We start from the raw sequence: 17,231 nt of genomic DNA on the forward strand, positions 1-17,231 counted from the left end.
TGGGGCTAGGACAGGGCGGTGAATGGAATGCTGGGGTGGGGAGTGGGATGGAGCCATGGGCAGTTTGTCCAGGGCATCAGTGTCCCAGCACTTAAAAATGGCAGTGGGGGTGCTTGAGCTAAAGCTCATCAAATGAGCTCTAGTTCAAGTGCCATTGCCACCATTTTTAAACACTGAGATGCTTTTAGCTGGAGCCAAGCAGGGCAGGGATGGAGGTGGGCTGCCCACTATGAGCTTGGGGCCCTTGCCCTGGGAGCCATGCTCTGGCCACACATCCCCTGCCCGTCCAGCAGCAGGAAGCATAGCTCACCGCTGCCACTGCCACTGGACAACCAGGGGATGAAGCACAGCCAGCATGCAACTTCTGGGGCAAAGGCAGCAGGGCGAAGAGCTCCGAGCCCACAGCAGGCCAGCTAGCTTTTGCCCTCATCCTGCTTGGCTCGGCTCCGGGTAAAAGTGTCCCAGGGCTTAAAAATGGTGGTGACAATGCTTGAACTAAAGCTCATGCTTGAACTAAAGCCCAGCCCCAGGGTCCCATTCATCCTTCACCCATTTGCCCTGCCCCTGCCCAGCTCCCTCCCTTACCAGGTGGGCCTCAATTTGTCCCCCACCTCATGACCCTTCCCCTCCACAAACCTACCTGCAGGGTGCTGCTCTCTACGCTGCCTAGCTGTATTCCTGTAAATTGGTTATCAGATTGGTATTGGCCAATATGCCTGGTGTATAATCAGCTATTGGTATCAGTCAAGAAAATCTTTGTCAGTGCACCCCTAAGTATTGGGTGTCCTCTTAGGGAAGCAAAGTGCCCATAGCTGTTTTCTTTGTCCAAGTTTCTGCAGTGCCAAGGTTTTTCCTTCATTTGAGAGAAGTCCATAAAGGTGCAAATAAACCTTACAGACATGGGAGGAAAATAGCATAGCTCTGCTCAGGAATGTTTCCAGTGACCGAAACTTTCATGTTCAGGTACTTGATTTCTGCTAGCCTCAGACTTGACCTATCAGCCAGTCTAAGCAGGGTCCATATGCCACCTGAAGATTAATGCATTACAGAACCATCTGTTCTACTGTGCTCCAGCAGCCAGTGTTAATCTTTTCTGTGGTCCACAGTGAGAAGGAATCACAGCAATGTGAAGCCTAGGGGGAGAGAGAGAGAGAGAGAGAGAGAGAGAGAGAGAGAGAGAGAGAGGAAGGGAGACAAAAAACCTTCATGAAGGTGCAGGTTTGGTTGCCTAGTGATGTCATGATGACTTCAGTTTTCACTGAGACTTGGGACCAAAGAAAGAAGGAAAATGAGATGTGTAAGGGTCCTTGATTGAGCTGTGCCCAGGCAAACTGAAAAGCTCCTGCTACCAGCATATTATGCTAGTGAGGGGGCAGTCAACAAGCTGATACCCAGTCAAGAAGCTGTGTGTGTTTACATGGCATGCCATACTTGCATTGAGAATCTTAGAGCTGAAGCCTATAAAGATGTCATCTTCCTTGATTTAGTCCCATATAAACTGCAGTTATTTTTCTTTAGAGACTTGCAAATTATGGAAGCATAAACTATGCTAATGACCCGACAAGGACACATTTGGATGCTTTCCCAAGAAGTAACAATGTGCATAAAGCACTTGCCTGGTTTTGGGTGATGCAGTGGAAACCAGATCAATTTGTTGTATTCATTTGACTTTCTTCTTTCTCACACCCCCAACCCAAATCTCTATGTCCTTCTGGACTGAAAATCATTTCCTCTCAGGCTTACTGCAGTGGCAAAGGCTTTGCAGATATTAAGTTATCCTGGGAATGGATGCAAACAAGGAGGTCAGTGTGGGGGCGGGGAGGGGAGTTTCCCTTTCCTCCCATTGGTAGTTCCTTTAAGTTTGCATTGCCTTTCCTTGTTTTAGAAATTGATTTCCTCAGACCCTGTCCCTGATGACCTGGTTCATTTACACAATGTATGCTTTTCCCAGCATAAACTGGAGTTTGGGGGTGTTCTGTGTGGATAGAATTTCAGCTCCCTGTGGCAGGGAACAGGTGGAAGTGCTCCTTGGTGCATGTTACAGTATCATCACATGCTACATGTCTGGCAGCCCCCAGCTGTCAGAGTTATGATGTAATGATAAGCAGTCCTGATCTTTCATCATAGTAAATAGCAATGAGGACTGGGCTGTCCTGTGGAGTGATCAGGATTACTCTGGTCCTTTTGAATAAAATGTGCTTTAAGACATCCAACTGCAAAGTTGTACATTTTAGACAAGCAGTGCAGGCTAAGCCTGTGGAATGGGAGACTATCCTGAAAAGCAGTAGCTGAAAAAGGTGTAGTGATCACGTTAGGCAAACAGCTGAAGGTGAGCTTCCAGGGTGCCAATGTGGCAAATAAAACTGATGCAGTCTGCTAATCCAGAAGGGTAGTAAGTAGAAGAGGGGATTAATTTTACCACCATCTGTGCCATTGGTGTGGCCATTGCTAGAACAGTGTGTACCATTCTGGTGTTCACATTCTAAAGGGGATAATGGAAGATTAGAGATGGGGCAGTAGAGCGTCACAAAAATGAATTGTGGATTGTACAATATACATCACAGTAGGTGCATCTACATGAGACATTTACTGCACAGATGGCCTAATAACACTGCGTAGTAATGTGCCAGTCAAATCCTGCTAATACGCTACTGTGCAGTGTTATTAGGCTATTGCACAGTAAGTGTCACAAAAAACATGCGCCGGTGCTACTGCGCAGTAACTGTAGTTACTGTGCATTGAGTTAGTACTTCATTAGCCAAGTACTAAACTAAATGCACAGTAACTACTATACATTAATGAATGTGTAGACGTGCCCAGTGAGAAACTAAAGTGCTCAGTGTGTTGATCAAAAAGAAGATTAAGCGTTCACTTGATTCTGATGTATAAATACCTGCTTAGCAAGACAATACCAAGTAAAAAGGGGCCTTTAGCAGAGATCAAACAAACAGTAGTGGCTGGAGACTGGAAAAAAGGCTAATTCAAATTAGAAATAAGGCTCAAATGTTATCAAGTAAATAGCCATTGGAACCAACCACCAAGTACTGGTATTTCCATCTCTTGATATCTTCAGATCCAGATTGGATGCCTTTCTGGAAGATGTGTTTTAGCTAACCCAGGTTTGAGGGCTTAGTACAAAAGTGAGTAGATTAAATCATAATTGCCTGTGCTCTACAAAGGTCAGACTTAGATGACCCTATGGTTTCTTCCATCCTGAAACTCTTGGAAACTACCAAAGGAGATAATGAGGGCTAAAGGTACAGAGCAGGAGAATGGGAGTCAGGTGGCCTGATTTGTACCAACGTGGTGACACTGGACAACTCACTTCCCCTTACAGTGCTTCAGTTTCTCTACCTACTCAACAGAGATGATGCTTGTCAGTGAAGTTAATAGTTTCTCCCAAGAACCACAGTTATATTCTTTCCTTTTCTTTCCTGCTTAAAGAACGCTGTGACAAATGTGCTGGGCATTGCTGTGCTCTTCAGAAGACTTGCTTCTCTTGGGATATGTTGGGGGAAAGGAGTGCCAGAAGGAATGAGATGTAGGGGGACAGTGCATGTCACCTTGCAAAAATATCATGAATGGGTTGCATTCATAAGAATGCACCAGGATTGATCCAGCCAGGAGGTTTTGTGGAATTTTCTAAGAGAAACCTACAGCCCCACTTACCCTCTTGATTAGTCCCTGGGAGCCCTAACAGATAGTTCTCTACAGGTGTAGGATATCACCTATGACTGATTAAGCATTTCATATCATAATCTGATTTGGTACATGTGGGAATGCGTGCTCAGCTCGTATCCAAATATAACCTCATCTGATACCTCTAAAATCCCAGACACCAATCAGAGGCAAGGCATGGGCCAGAAACCTGGTAGGCAGAAAGAGAAATATGGAGATAAGTCAAAGTATGAGTATAAGGGTAGAAATTGTTCATCTGACTGGGATTTTTTTCTGCTTCCATATGATACAAATTTTATGGTGCAAGAAAGTAATCTTGAGGCCAGACTAGTCTGGAGCTTTAATGGGATAGTCTGGCATGCCGTGTTTAGATGGTGACTAAATCATTGAGATGTTCCACTACTGTCCCAGGGCTGTGTCCCTGTGTAACGTGAAGACTTCCTGGAATAGGACTTCTGTGTCAAGTTTGGAAAAATGGTCCAGGATCAGCAGCAGGCAGTATCCCAGTCAGGGCCAGCATCCACAAACTGCACAGGGACCTGAGCTAGTCTGGCAGGCTGCATTAATATCCCTGAAACTGACTAGCCATCAAGTTCATGGCTGCTTTTAGTATGGGTGTCTAGAAAGAAGGGGCCCAGTACTGGCCACAAAGACAAAACCCTGTCCTTGGCACTGTTGCATCTGCTGCACATGGCGTCATGAGAATGCAGCTGTGCTGCTTCTGGGTTGAGAAGCCATGAGGTGCCTTCTGAAGGGGAAACTGTACAGCTGGATTTATGCAGTGCTGAGCCTAGGTGATCTCATTAGCTCTGCCCCTCACTACTACATAGCAACAACTGGACTGATTAGCTTGGCTGAGAGGCAGAGCTAATTAGCATATGCAGAGCAATGCGTGAATGCAACTGTGTTGCTCCTTCTAGCGAATTGGCCTGTCTGTACCACCACACTGTAACAGCTACCCTAATTAGAATCAGTAGTGCTATGAACTGCTTATGGTTTCAGAGGTCTGGGGGGTGTCTGAGACTGTGCACCAGGATTTTCTCTCTGCAAATTGGTCACTTTTGCAGTGGTAGTAGTGATGTCACCATGCTTCTAATGGTCTTTACTTCGGATGTGGCAGCAGCCTCCTCAGATTGGTACCTGTGGCTGACATGGTTCATGCCAGCTGTAAGTGTGCTGCTGTTGAAGCTCCAAGGGGTTTCCCACTTGCCATCTGTTTCTCCCCCACTTCTCATCAGAAATTGTGATTTCTCATTTCATCTCATATGTGACAGTAAATCTTGGGCTTCGTATCTCCCAGGGCTGAGTTCACAGTTGTGTGTTTCTTCAGAAGCAGTGGTTAGTAGTATTAGCCTAAGCTCCTCAAAGTAATGCATCTGATGATGAGCTTTCAGGGCAAAGGTGGAAGTCCAGACTCTTAAAAATATAACCCACAGATCTGCAGGTAATGACATTTCTAGCCTGCAGATATGACTGAATAGGACCTACCTGATATATTGGGCTCTAAGGAAATGTGGCATATTGGTTAGAGTTGGCCTGTGTGAAGGAAACCCTTCTCAACTGAGGCCGCCAGGTTTACACATGACATTTCTCATCTCCACTTTGATTTTGGTTGATAACAATGTTGTTGTCTTTGTCTCCATCAGGGTGAAAAGGCCAAGTGGCATGAACAGCCTCCTGGGGAAGATTGGCTCCAAAAAGCAGAAGATGAACACCCTGGAAAAATCCAGACTGGACTGGGAGAATTTCAAGGAGGAGCAGGGGATTGGGGACGAGTTGGCTATCCACAACCGAGGGAAAGAAGGGTAAGGTTGGGTTTTATGTAACAACAGTCCAGTATTTTACACTCCTTCCCAGGCACCCAAGAAATCCCAACCCCCAACATGCTGGGAGGCTATTGAGGGTCTAGTGTGGGTGCATGCCAGAAATTTGTTACAGTACAGATGAGGAGTGGTACAGTCTGCAGCAGCCCTGATCAGGCTGAAATCTTCCACAGTCTGTTCAGATGGTCAGCAGAATTTTCATGGCCACCTGAAATGACTGTGACTGCTCTAGCAGCCCTCCAGATCAAGGAGCAAATGCCATTTGACTATGTCCTATCTAATAAAGGGTTATGGTGGTCCTGATCCTGCTTTTGTTTCCATATCCCAAACTGATCCATACATTTTTCTATCCTGTGGTGATGTCTTACAGCCTCCTCAGTCTTTCCTTCTGCTCAGTACAGATGCATACAAATAGAGAACAGCTGTCAAAGTGCGTTGCAGTTTATGACAGCATTGTGTATTGATTGTGCATACCAAGTAATGTTCGCTCCAGTGAAGTTAATATAGGCATTAAAATAAGTAGTGATGCTGTATGTAAAGTAGGGAGTTAATAACATGCACCATGGGAAAGGGAAATCAGATCAGGAGTGGCATCTCCACTGGGTGCTTCTCTGTGCTATAAGAAAAGATAACCAGGTTAGCGGACAGCTTATAAAATGTAACTTTCTTCTAAGCTGTTCTTTCATTCTGCCTGCAGAAACTGACAGCCTCTATGTTCCTCAAATTTGATTTTCATTTCAAATAGATATTTTATTACACCTGTATTTTCACTGTTCACCCTGTACCTTGTCATTAGTCTTCCCCATTAGATCTGTACTGCCACCTTTTGACACTCAAGGTGTAGGGGAGGACATCTGATGAACAGTGCAGTGTGATGAGGAGTTCGAGACCAGGTTTTCAGTGCTAGGGCCTCTGTTGTTGTAAATCAGCATAGCCTTACTGAAGTCAAAGGAGTTGCTCCCACTGCAGATCTAGTTCTCTTTGTTATGATGCTTTTTGATCAGACGCTGACCACTTTAGCCTAGAATGAGGAAGTGGCCTCTGTGGGAACTGACAAATCACCACAAATACAATTCATGTCTCCAGCCCAGCACGATAATATTTCTGTTAGTGAAAAGAGCTAGACTTCTCTAGGGCAGAGCCATTCCTAGCAAGGTTCCCATATAGCTTGTGCCAGTTACCAATACCATTGGGAGGCTGCAAATAAAAGTGTGCCAAACAGCCTTGCCTCTCCAATGAAAGTCCCCAGAATGGGTGGAGGATGAGCTATGTAGTGCAAGTTTCATCCATACAGGACCCACCAAACTGCATAAGCTTTGGCCTGGCTTTTGGCCTCCTTGTTGTTTCCCCCATTTGTCTGTAGTAGTGGGGGCCAGATAAAAACCCAGCTGAGTTCTTACTCATTGCACAGAGTGAGCAGCCATTAGGTCTGCCAGTCGCTTTAGGCCACTACATAGCTAGGCTGGATTCAAACTCATGATATCAAATGAAAAGTTCTGTGACCTTCTACCAGTCATGAGCTGGTGATTCTTCTTCCCTGAAACTTCATCCATAGTAGATGTGGGTGCAACTCTGTTGACTTCAGCGAACTGTACCTGTACTCTGTTGGAGCCCTGCTGTATTAGTCTAATTGCACTAGCTGTATAAGCTGAACCAGATGGGGCTGCTTGACTTTACAGAAAGTCACAGAGATTCTGCAGCCTCTTTCACTACCCTGTCCTATTCAGTTATATTTACACTTGGGCTATGAGCTGAAATGCCCGGCTTTCTTGGAAGAGGCTGAGTCCTTGCCCTGACCCACATTCAAAAATACTTCAGTCATTCTGAATATCCATACTTCACAAATTGCTGGCAGCCTTCTCCAGTGGAACTAATGACCCACTCCCTGAGGACTGGAGAAGAGATCGGTACTTAGAGAAGATGAGCAAATCACACTAGGATTTTAAGAGCATTTGCGAGCTTCAGTAGCATTAGCTTTTTCTGCTCTGTCAAATCTCAGGTCAAAGTCCACTGGGACATTGGCAAGTGGTTATGTTATTAAACAGAAGAGAAATATGGTGCCATGAAAACATCAAACTCCTCTTAAATACATGTCTAATCTAGTCAAGTATATAACATCAGGGAATCACCTTTAACCATACCAACCTTTGACGTAAAAAGCAGAAAGGAAAACTGAAATACTGTAAGTCCACCCACACTAGTGATCAGAAGCTGCTAATGGGAATGTGTGATGTACAGCATATTGAACATTTACAGATTAGCTAGCTGTTGGAGGTAACATCACACAACCGTAGCTGTCACTGCCAACAACCTCTTTTCCCTTTAATATGCTCTTCTTCCCTTAACTATTTGGCAGGCTGTCTTCCACAAGTAATAATCTGTAATGCCATGTATAAAAATCACAACCGCAGCTATTAGAATAGCTATAATGCAGGATAAAGGCGTGCCTTTACGTGGTACCTCCCTGGTGCCAGTGAAGCAGAATTGCCTTTTTCTTAACAAACCTAGCCATTTTTCTTACATTGAAGTTACGTGTGTCTTGCTGTGTAATTGAAGATGGTGTCTGCCTGATAAAGCAAGCAGCAACTCGCCCAGAGAAAGCCAGGGCTCAGATTGTCTGGTAATCATCACCTGAGATGGTAGAAATAGTAATTCTTATGTCTTACAAGGGAAGGGAGGGGGTTTTCTTTTTTTTTAAATGTCCTTGCAAAAATCGCTGTTCCAGTCACAGGGCATCTCCTACAAATGACTCCTTAGACCTCACCTTGCTTTCTCAGCTGCTAGAAGTGCCCCATCAGCACATTTGTGCATGGTCATACCACAGAACTGCAGCCTCCGTCCTCTGCTAACACAGTCCGTTCTGTCAGTCACGGCATGACTTGCTAAGGATGATAAGTGTCACCCTGTAGCTATGTCTACCCTGCCCTGAGCTCTCACTTCCCTCTCCTTGTGTCATGAATTCTTGGCTGTGGGTTTATTTTTCATCAGTTGTGGAATCCGGGTTTGTGAAGCCCAAATTATGTCAAATCCTGAGGGCCTGTCCTGCTTTTGGAAGGAGACAGAGAAACAAGGAGAGGGCAAAGGGAGGGAGCAGAAATCCCTTTTTCTCTAGATGTGTCATTCTAATATGCTTTATAAACTTGAACTCATGTAGCAGCTTCTTAAACTGTGCCATGTTTGTAGAGCAGCCCCAGCTGGGAGCCTCTCCCAGGCAGGACTGGTGCTATCAAGCTGTGTAATTACAAGCCACTGCAGGGGATGTGAAGTGTCAACAAAATCTCAACACACTTAACTCTCTTCTGTCCTCAATAGCAAATACAGCCACTGGTTACACCACCAGGTTTACCTTAACACAACACAGATCACAGTTTTCCCATTTCTGTTATCCTGGGCTGTTTATAGCAATTAAATTGATTAATGAAAAGCTTAACTTACTTAGAATAAGTATTTGAATGACAGTTGAAGCTTCCATTGCTATTTCACTTCATGGCCCCACTCTGAGGTCTCTGCCCATCACATCACAGCAGTTTGGGAGCTGGACATCAACAGGGGAACTCTTATTCCCATCAGGTTTTGTTTTCTGCCTGTCTGTTCTGAAAGGTGGCTTTACAATCAGCCACCTGAGCTTACCTGTTTGTGTCTCAGTGATTCCCAATCCACTGTGATCACTTTACAATTCAAATGGTGGGGGGGGGTTGTTGCTAACTGCCTGGCTGTGCATGCAGTCCAGCCGGGGAGAGTCTGTGAGTCAGGTTGGGGTGACTCTTTGCCCATCACCCCCAGCAATAAACTATTCTGCAGGCAAACCACTGCCCTCAGTAATGCATGTGTGGCCCCGTAGCTTTTAGGATGCGTGCATAGGGGTTACCAATAGCAAGAATCGGCACCAAGAAAGGAGGTATGGGCTGGATGAATGGACTGTAAGGTGGATAGAAAACTGGCTGGATTGTTGGGCTTAGAGGGTAATAATCAATGGCTCCATGTCTAGTTGGTAGCCGGTATCAAGTGGAGTGCCCCAGGGGTTGGTCCTGGGGCCAGTTTTTTTTAATGTCTTCATCAACGACCTGGAAGATGGCATAGAGTGCACCCTCAACAAGTTTGTAGATGACACCAAGCTGGAGGGAGTAGTAGATACGCTGGAGGGTAGGGCTAGGATTCAGAGTGACCTAGACAAATTGGAGGATTGGGCCAAAAGAAATCTCATGAGGTTCAACAAGGACAAGTTCAAAGACCTGTACTTAGGAGGGAAGAATCCCATGTACAGACTGGGGACTGACTGGCTGGGCAGCAGCTCGATAGAAAATGACCTGGGAGTGACAGTGGACCATAAACTAAATATGAGCCAGCAGCGTGCCTTTTTTGCCAAGAAGGCTAACAGCACACTGGGCTGCACTGGTGTGTTGCCAGCAGGTCAAGGGATGCAATTATTCCCCTCTATTCAGCACTGGTGAGGCCACATCTGGAGTATTGTGTTCAGTTTTGGGCCCCCCACTACAGAAGAGATGTGGACAAATTGAAGAGAGTCCAGTGGAGGGCAGCAAAATGGTGAGGGGCCTGGGGCGCATGACTTCTGAGGAGAAGGAGAGGGACCTGGGTTTGTTTAGTCTAGAGAAGAGAAGACTGAAGGCAGGGTTTAATAGCAGCCTTCAACTTCCTGAAGGGGGGTTTCAAAGAGGATGGAGGTAAACTGTTCTCAGTGGTGACCGATGACAGAACAAGGAGCAATGGTCTCAAGTGGCAGCAAGGGAAGTTTAGGTTAGATATTAGGAAGAATTTTCTCACTAGGAGGGCAGGGAAGCACTGGAACAGGTTACCCGGAGAGGTGGTGGAAGCTCCATACTTGGAGGTTTTTAGACAGCTTTGCCTGAGAAGATCTAGTTGGGGATGGTCCTGCATTGAGCAGGGGGTTGGACTAGATAACCTCCTGAGGTCCCTTCTAACTCTAATTTTCTGTGATTCTATGAAAGGCACTAGCTTAGTCTCTTCTGGCTTTCCGTGGGCCAAGACAGAGCTGTGACTTAATTCCACATCATCCCATAGAGACACCTAGAAAAATTCTCACTTCGTGGCACAAAACAGTGCATCTTCATCATAGTGTATGTGAGGAATCTTTCTGTTCACAAGGCCGTTCAGAGTACATACAGCAAGGACGTGAGAAGATTGGGGCTGTGCTGTTTGGGAGGGATGGCATGCTCTGTCGTTTGTGCCTAGACTCTGGGAACAGGAAATGGGGCAAGGGATTACAGCCCCAGCTAGAATTATCATCCATTACCAGCTCAAATGATTATGGAACTGTCATGCATCCCTTCCCCTCCACTGTTTGGACAAGATAGCCAGACCTGAGCTGCTTCACAGCAGTGCTTAGGCCTCATGGCTGCCTCTGCTACCATCAAGCCATGGTTTAGTGAGAGATGCATGGATTTAATGAAAAGATAGCAGTGCAAGGTGAGATTGAAGTCCTCCAACTGGAGCCTGTACAGGAACTGGGTCAGGCTGTACACCTTGGTCCTGTTTCCATTCTGAACCTCTCTCCATGGAGGGGAGCAATGCTGGCTGGCTCTAAAACAAGTCCTGGCCATCCCTCCCCAGCAAGAAGGGCAATTCCCACAATGCAGGGCCTTTTTGTTTTACTATAAGCTCTTTGGAAAGAAGTCTGTTTTTTTCCTGTGTCTGTGGAGCACTAACACAGTGGATCCCTAATCTATGAGGGTTTCTGCTTGTGCTACCCCAGTATAATAATACTCCCTCCCCCAATGTGGTGCAATCCAAAGCTGCTAGTGTTTAGAACAAACCCTGAAGAAAAGCAGCAGGTGGGCTGATTAAGCCACATCCCAGCTCTGTTGCACCCTTTTCTGAGGTTCCCTTGTTTGATTACCATCTGTATGCTAGATCCTTTCTATCCAGGCACTTTGGCATCCCCCTGATCACGGAAGTATCTGAGCCACTCACAAGCACCTCATGGCTTTCCTGTGCAACAGAGCAGTGTTATTATCCCCCTGTTTACAGAGGGGAACTAAGACTCAGAGACAGCGACCCAAAGTGACTTGGAGAGAGTAAGCAGCTAGCCTAGATCCCATAGGAATTGAGTTTGTGACTCCTTTGTGCCAAGCAGTACATAAAACACAAGAGCTTCCACCTTTCTTGGTACAGGTGGCATTAGTGTCTGCTCCCTTTTCTTGACCCAGGGGCATCTGATGTGTTTTGCATTGCTTTTCATGACTCCCCCGAATTTGAACACATGCTTTACAGCCCTGTTTCCTTGCTGGGTAGGGTGGGGCAGAGAGGTTGAACAACACGGATTTCTTCTCTCCCAGCAGGGGTCAGTCTATTTCCTTAGAGGTTCTCTTGGCTGGATGCTGTACCTCTCTGGTCCCGTCTGTTGCCACATAGAGCAAAACTGGGACATGACCAATCTGGCATTTCAGTTAAATTCAGTGGATGCCTGTCCCAGTGTTTCCATAGGGGGAGGTTTATCACTACTCCAGTATCATAAGCATTTTGAAGTACTCCCAGACTCTTAAGATCTTCTAGTGACATATGCAGCCACTTCACCCTCATTTCTGTGGCTTGCTGGGCTGCCAGATACTTTTCATATAAACACATGCTGCTATGGCCCTGTGGTCTTTCCTGCAGTGCCCCCTCCCACCCCCCCACCCCTCCAGCATCAGTAGTTAGTAAAAGTGAGCATCTCCATGTCCACAGGGACAGTAATGGTAAAGCTGGCAGATAACCTCCAGGATTTTTCATGCCATTTGCAGGTGGACATAAAAAGCCTCCATGGTTATGTCTATGCCATGTCTCCACCTTACACTGGCCCCATTGTACAAGATACTATCGAAACAGGTAGTAAAGGTGGGGAAGGGGAGTTTAGTGGGCAGAGCACTGGACTAGCACTGGGGAAATCAGGTTCTTTTCCATGTTTGACTCCAAACACATCTTGGGACGTGGGGTTAAGCCACATAGACTTTCTTCTGCTTTCCTATCTGTAGACTGGACTAGGCCTGCCCTATCTCACAGGGTGTGATGAGAATAAGAGTCATTGATTTTGAGGAGCTCAGATACTATAGGCCTTTTAAGTACTATGGCGGTTTATCCCTTGCAATCAAAATGGAGAAAGGAAATATCATCCTTGTTGTATGGCCAGGCAGTCAGGATGAGAGAAGTTGAGTGTACATCCATTCTGATACAGAGGTCTGCCTGCAGCCAAGTGTTTGTCTGCACCATGATCCAGAGATGCAGTAGGAACTCCTGTAAACATACCTGAGCATTTTCAAACTGGCTAGTTCAGGTACTGGGAGCAACGCTAACTCACCAAGGATTCTGGATGAATTGTCTGTAGCTGGAGTCCAAGCTGCTGATGGTGCTTGAGGTAGCTAGCATACAGGTAGCTTCGATATATCTACTTGAGCTGTAGTCGCACCTCTAGCAGTATACGTATCTTCTAAGGGACTCACCTAGAAGACCTCTATACTGGAGTCAGTGGCTCTAGAGGCACAAGGTTCTTGGGTCTCAAGCTGCTGCTTGTTCATTGCCCACAGGAGGAAGGAAGGATTAGCCAATACGAAGGACAAGCCCCAAGAGAATACAGCTGGCTTGTTGTCTCTGAAACACTAGCTCGGGCAGACTGGCGATTCATTGGAAAAGGTTTTTGTGAGAGAAAAGAGAGCTAACTGAACTACCTCAAGAATGAGGATCTCCCGAGTCTGAGTCCCTGCTCTTCCAGGGCCTTGCTGTGTGTTAAATCACTCTGTATTTTCTACATTTGTAGGCAGAGATAATACTAACCACACCTCCAGGGTTATTTGGCCTTACTGCTATCACCTGGCACTGCCAGAAGCCCTGGCTTGTAGTGCTTCATCTGAGAAGCACCATAGTTTCATGTAAACCAGAAACGCAGCTCCCCACCCACTCTGGTGTTACCTCACAAGGGGATTTCAGGTCAGGAGTTTAGTTTTAATGTCTCAGGGCATCTTGAGTTGCCTCTGCAAGCCAGACCATTTGTTAAAGGGTCTTGTTATGGGCACAACTGTGGCTGTGAGTTCAGCTGTGGGAGGCCTGCCTGTGCCAATGGCAGTTTAGTGAAATCCCTTTCCATCTCTGTTGAGACTCGAGCTAACTCCTGTGCTCTACTGAGATCACTTGCATACCAGGCCTGGCTGACTCTGTACAGGCCTCTGCTGTTCAGACCTGGACTGTCAGGTGAAGCACCACAGGCCAGGGCATCTGGCAGTGCCAAGGGAGAGTCAGACCAGCCCCCAGGATCCCAGAATCTGTGTCCCCACCTTGGTGCAATCCACTCCCATTGGTTAGTTTCCTCTTCCACTGACATCCTTTTCTTTTAAAAGGGCTTTAGTTAATTCAACCACAAGAGAAGGCTGAGGGGGGACCTGGTGACTGTCTATAGACTCACTAGGGGGGACCAGAAGGGTTTGGGGGAGACGCTGTTTCCCCTAGCGCCCGCTGGCATAACAAGGAGTAATGGGCACAAGTTGATGGAGAGGAGGTATAGATTGGACATCCGCAAAAACTACTTCACAGTTAGGGCGGCTAGGAGCTGGAACCAACTTCCAAGGGAAGTGGTGCTGGCCCCTACCCTGGGGGTCTTTAAGAAGAGGCTGGATGCCTACCTGGCTGGACTCATTTGAGTCCCGTTTCTCTTTTTGGGGTTTTTTGTTGTTCTCCCGCCCTGGCGGGGGGTCGGGCTAGAAGATCTACTAGGTCCCTTCCGACCCTTAATCTATGAAAAACCTGTCCCGCACACACATGCCCGCTGCTGCGTGATACCCTCCAACACAGCCTCTGGCAGGCAGGGGGTGGCTGGCGAGCGCTCTTTGATCACTTGGCTCTGCTCATTCTTTGCCCGCTCACCCCCTCAGCGGGAACGTTTCATGCTCCTTGTTTCCCAGGGTCAGCCTGACTCAGCAGAACTTCTTGCAGCCTCTGCAGTACTGTTCTTCATGCCTAATGGGGCGTTTGGAGGCAGCTTATCCCCAAGCCTCTCTAACCTCAGTCATTAGTGGGGGAGAGAGAAGGAGGGGCGAGTGAAAAATCATGGTCCAGCTACAGCCTGACCCCAGGGTAGCAGGCAGTGCATTAGCTCTGTAAGGCATAAGGCTGTCTTGGGGGTGCCCCACTCCTCCCTTTTCTTTTTATTTTGAATCCTCTGGCAGTGCCCTCAGGAATTTGGGGTCTCTTGGCAGTCCCAGCAGAAGTAAAGGGCTAATGTCATTGGCCTTGACTGGGTTAGCACAGTGGCAGGCTTTCCCACCCAGGGCCTGAATGTGAGCCACCGTAATCTGGTGCACTGGGTGAGAAGAGGAATCTGTAGAGGTAGGAGGATACTTCTGCCTTCGTAGCCTGTCAGGCTTTGTCTTCACTGCTGTCCAGAAGGGCAGTTTGGCTGGCATGCTCCTATCTCCCTTTGAAACAAAGCTAGCAGAGCCGGGTCAGCCAGCCAAGAGCTTCTGTGCATGCAGAGCCTTGGAATATCTGTCCTCTCACTGTCCAGCTGGCTGGTAAGTCTGTAACCCTCAGTCCTGCTTTGGAGAAACAGTTTCTCCAGTTTAGCAGTCACTGGCCATGCTATGTGACCAGCTTTCACAGGGCAGGGCAGGCAGGCAGTTATCTGTGGAACGGTGGCTTGTGTATGTCATGGACTCCCAATGCTGAGTGCAGTGACCTTGTGATGGCAGTTGAATGTTTTCCACGGTGGAACAAAGGAAAAATGAGTGTGATGATTCAATTACAGCTCCACTTTGAATTGCAATGTCACTCCCTCTGTAGGTTAATTAGTAGCACAGCCCCCAGGCTATCTGTGGTAAGGTTTGCGGCAAAGTACATTAAAATGCAGCTGCAGCTCATTAACTAATGACAAGGTGCTTTTCACACACACTTTGTCCCTTGCAGTATTTTAGACACTTCTCTGAGAGATTGGGGGAAAATAAATATTCAGGGGAAGGCTTTCCCACTGATTAGAGCGCTAAAGGAGGAGGACACAGGAGATGCAGGTACACTTCCCAGCTCTGCCACAGACTTCCTGTGTGACCTTGGATCATCCCCTTAGCCTCTGTGTGCCCCAGTTCACCCCTGATACCCATAGAGAATTGTTTGGATAAATGTACTAAAGAATATGATATACTGAAATAACATAGGCTCATGAATGGGGGTCAGGGAAGAATAATGTATGGTAAGTATAGCAGCAGGGATGTTTTCTTGCAGACAAGTCTCCAGACCTCTGTTTTGAGTCCATTAATGGTGATTTTAGAGGGTAAATTCCAATGGATTTTGTTGCTGTCCCCAAGGGCAGCTGTTCCATCCTCAACATGGTTCTGAGATGAGCTGGGAGTCACTGGCTCCCCCTTGCTACTCACCCCATGACTGAGAGCATGTATGAGTTGCCTTGAGAAGCTCTCAGGAACTTTCCCTCAAAGCAGTGTCCCATGCTGCAGGCCGGGGGCATGGTGTCTGTGCTGACCCTGCCACTACTCTCTGGCTCTTTCTCCCCTGCAGGTACATTGAGAGGAAGGCGTTTCTGGATCGGGTGGACCACAGACAGTTTGAAATCGAGCGCGACATAAGACTAAGCAGGATGAAGCCGTAATGTGGATGTGGGAGTCCACTCCCCTGTGGACATGCTGGAGGGTCTGCGGGTGGCTGGCAGCCATCGACTGAGAACAAAATGCAAGAACAGTTTTTCTACCCAAGGCTTGACCCCTCTGTCCAAGCAGGTTTTTCTTTTTCCTGTCATAGTTAGGAGATGTTTGTCAATGGGTGGGGGCACTTCAGGGGTTAAATTGCTCAGCGGATGACAGTAGCATATAGTTCTCTCTGCAGGAGTGACTGATATGATTCTGGTGGGCAGTATCCAAAAGCTGAAAACCCTTGGCAGGTATCCTGTGTCATCTCTGTACACTTCTGGCAGTGAGATGGGTCAGGCAGACTTCACACTGCAGCACTGGCACAGGCTGCAGGAGTTGGCACATTTCTGCTTAAACAGGCAAGGTCTAGCACTGCACACAAGGGAGGAGGGGATGTCTCTACAGTACAGCAGTGCCTACAGAAGGGAGGATGAATCAAGGCTTGCAACATGCTTGAATACAAAATAGCCTCCTGGGGTCACCACGGAAAGGTTTCCTGTTCCAGTCTTTTTATTTTCAAGACTGCTTGGTAATTGTGTGTCATTCAGGCCTGTGGAATTCTAGGTTTCATCCCTTCCTCCTCCACTTCTCCAGCAGAGCCAGCTGGGTTTGATTCTCAGACCTCCCAACACTCAACTTTCCTCCCGAAGAGTCTGAACTGTGTCTGTTTGTGTGTCTATTTTTTAAGCAAGAAAATTAATAAATCCTTCCTGTTTTGTTCCTATTCAATTTCCCATGAAGAGGAGAGCAGCAGCAGGCAGGTATGGGGGGCTGGTGTCCAACCATTCAGACTAATAAAGTATTATATATGGATGCTTTTGGTTTGAGGGAGGTTTATTATTCATTATGCAATAGCACCCATCATACTGGGCACTGGATTTCCACACAGTAATACACAGCTCCTACCCAAAACTGTTTACAACCTATCCAGGCAAGGCTAGACAGGAACCATTTTACAGATGGGGAGGACAAATTAAGGGCCAGACCCTATGAAGGACGTAGGTGCCTACGGTGGGACTAAGATAGCAATTCCCAAACTGTGGGTCGCAGAAACAGCAGATGGGGTCACAAGAAATAAAATCACTTTAATTCA

The 17,231-nt window shown here is 46.9% G+C and overlaps 1 protein-coding gene across 1 annotated transcript in view; it reads left to right on the forward strand.

Annotated features, from left to right (window-relative positions):
* CFDP1 (craniofacial development protein 1) overlaps nt 1-16,951 on the forward strand; it is a 104,770-nt gene extending 87,819 nt beyond the window's left edge. The window contains exons 3-4 of the mRNA XM_019505295.1: nt 5,325-5,483; nt 16,011-16,951. Coding sequence (XP_019360840.1) covers nt 5,325-5,483; nt 16,011-16,101 — 250 coding nt within the window. The 3' untranslated portion in view covers nt 16,102-16,951. The remainder of the gene's footprint in view (nt 1-5,324; nt 5,484-16,010) is intronic.
* The last annotated feature ends 280 nt before the right edge of the window (nt 16,952-17,231 follow it).

Source organism: Gavialis gangeticus, unplaced genomic scaffold, assembly GCF_001723915.1.
Source record: "Gavialis gangeticus isolate Ggan-Ray unplaced genomic scaffold, GavGan_comp1, whole genome shotgun sequence".
In the NCBI taxonomy this organism is placed as follows: domain Eukaryota; kingdom Metazoa; phylum Chordata; order Crocodylia; family Gavialidae; genus Gavialis; species Gavialis gangeticus.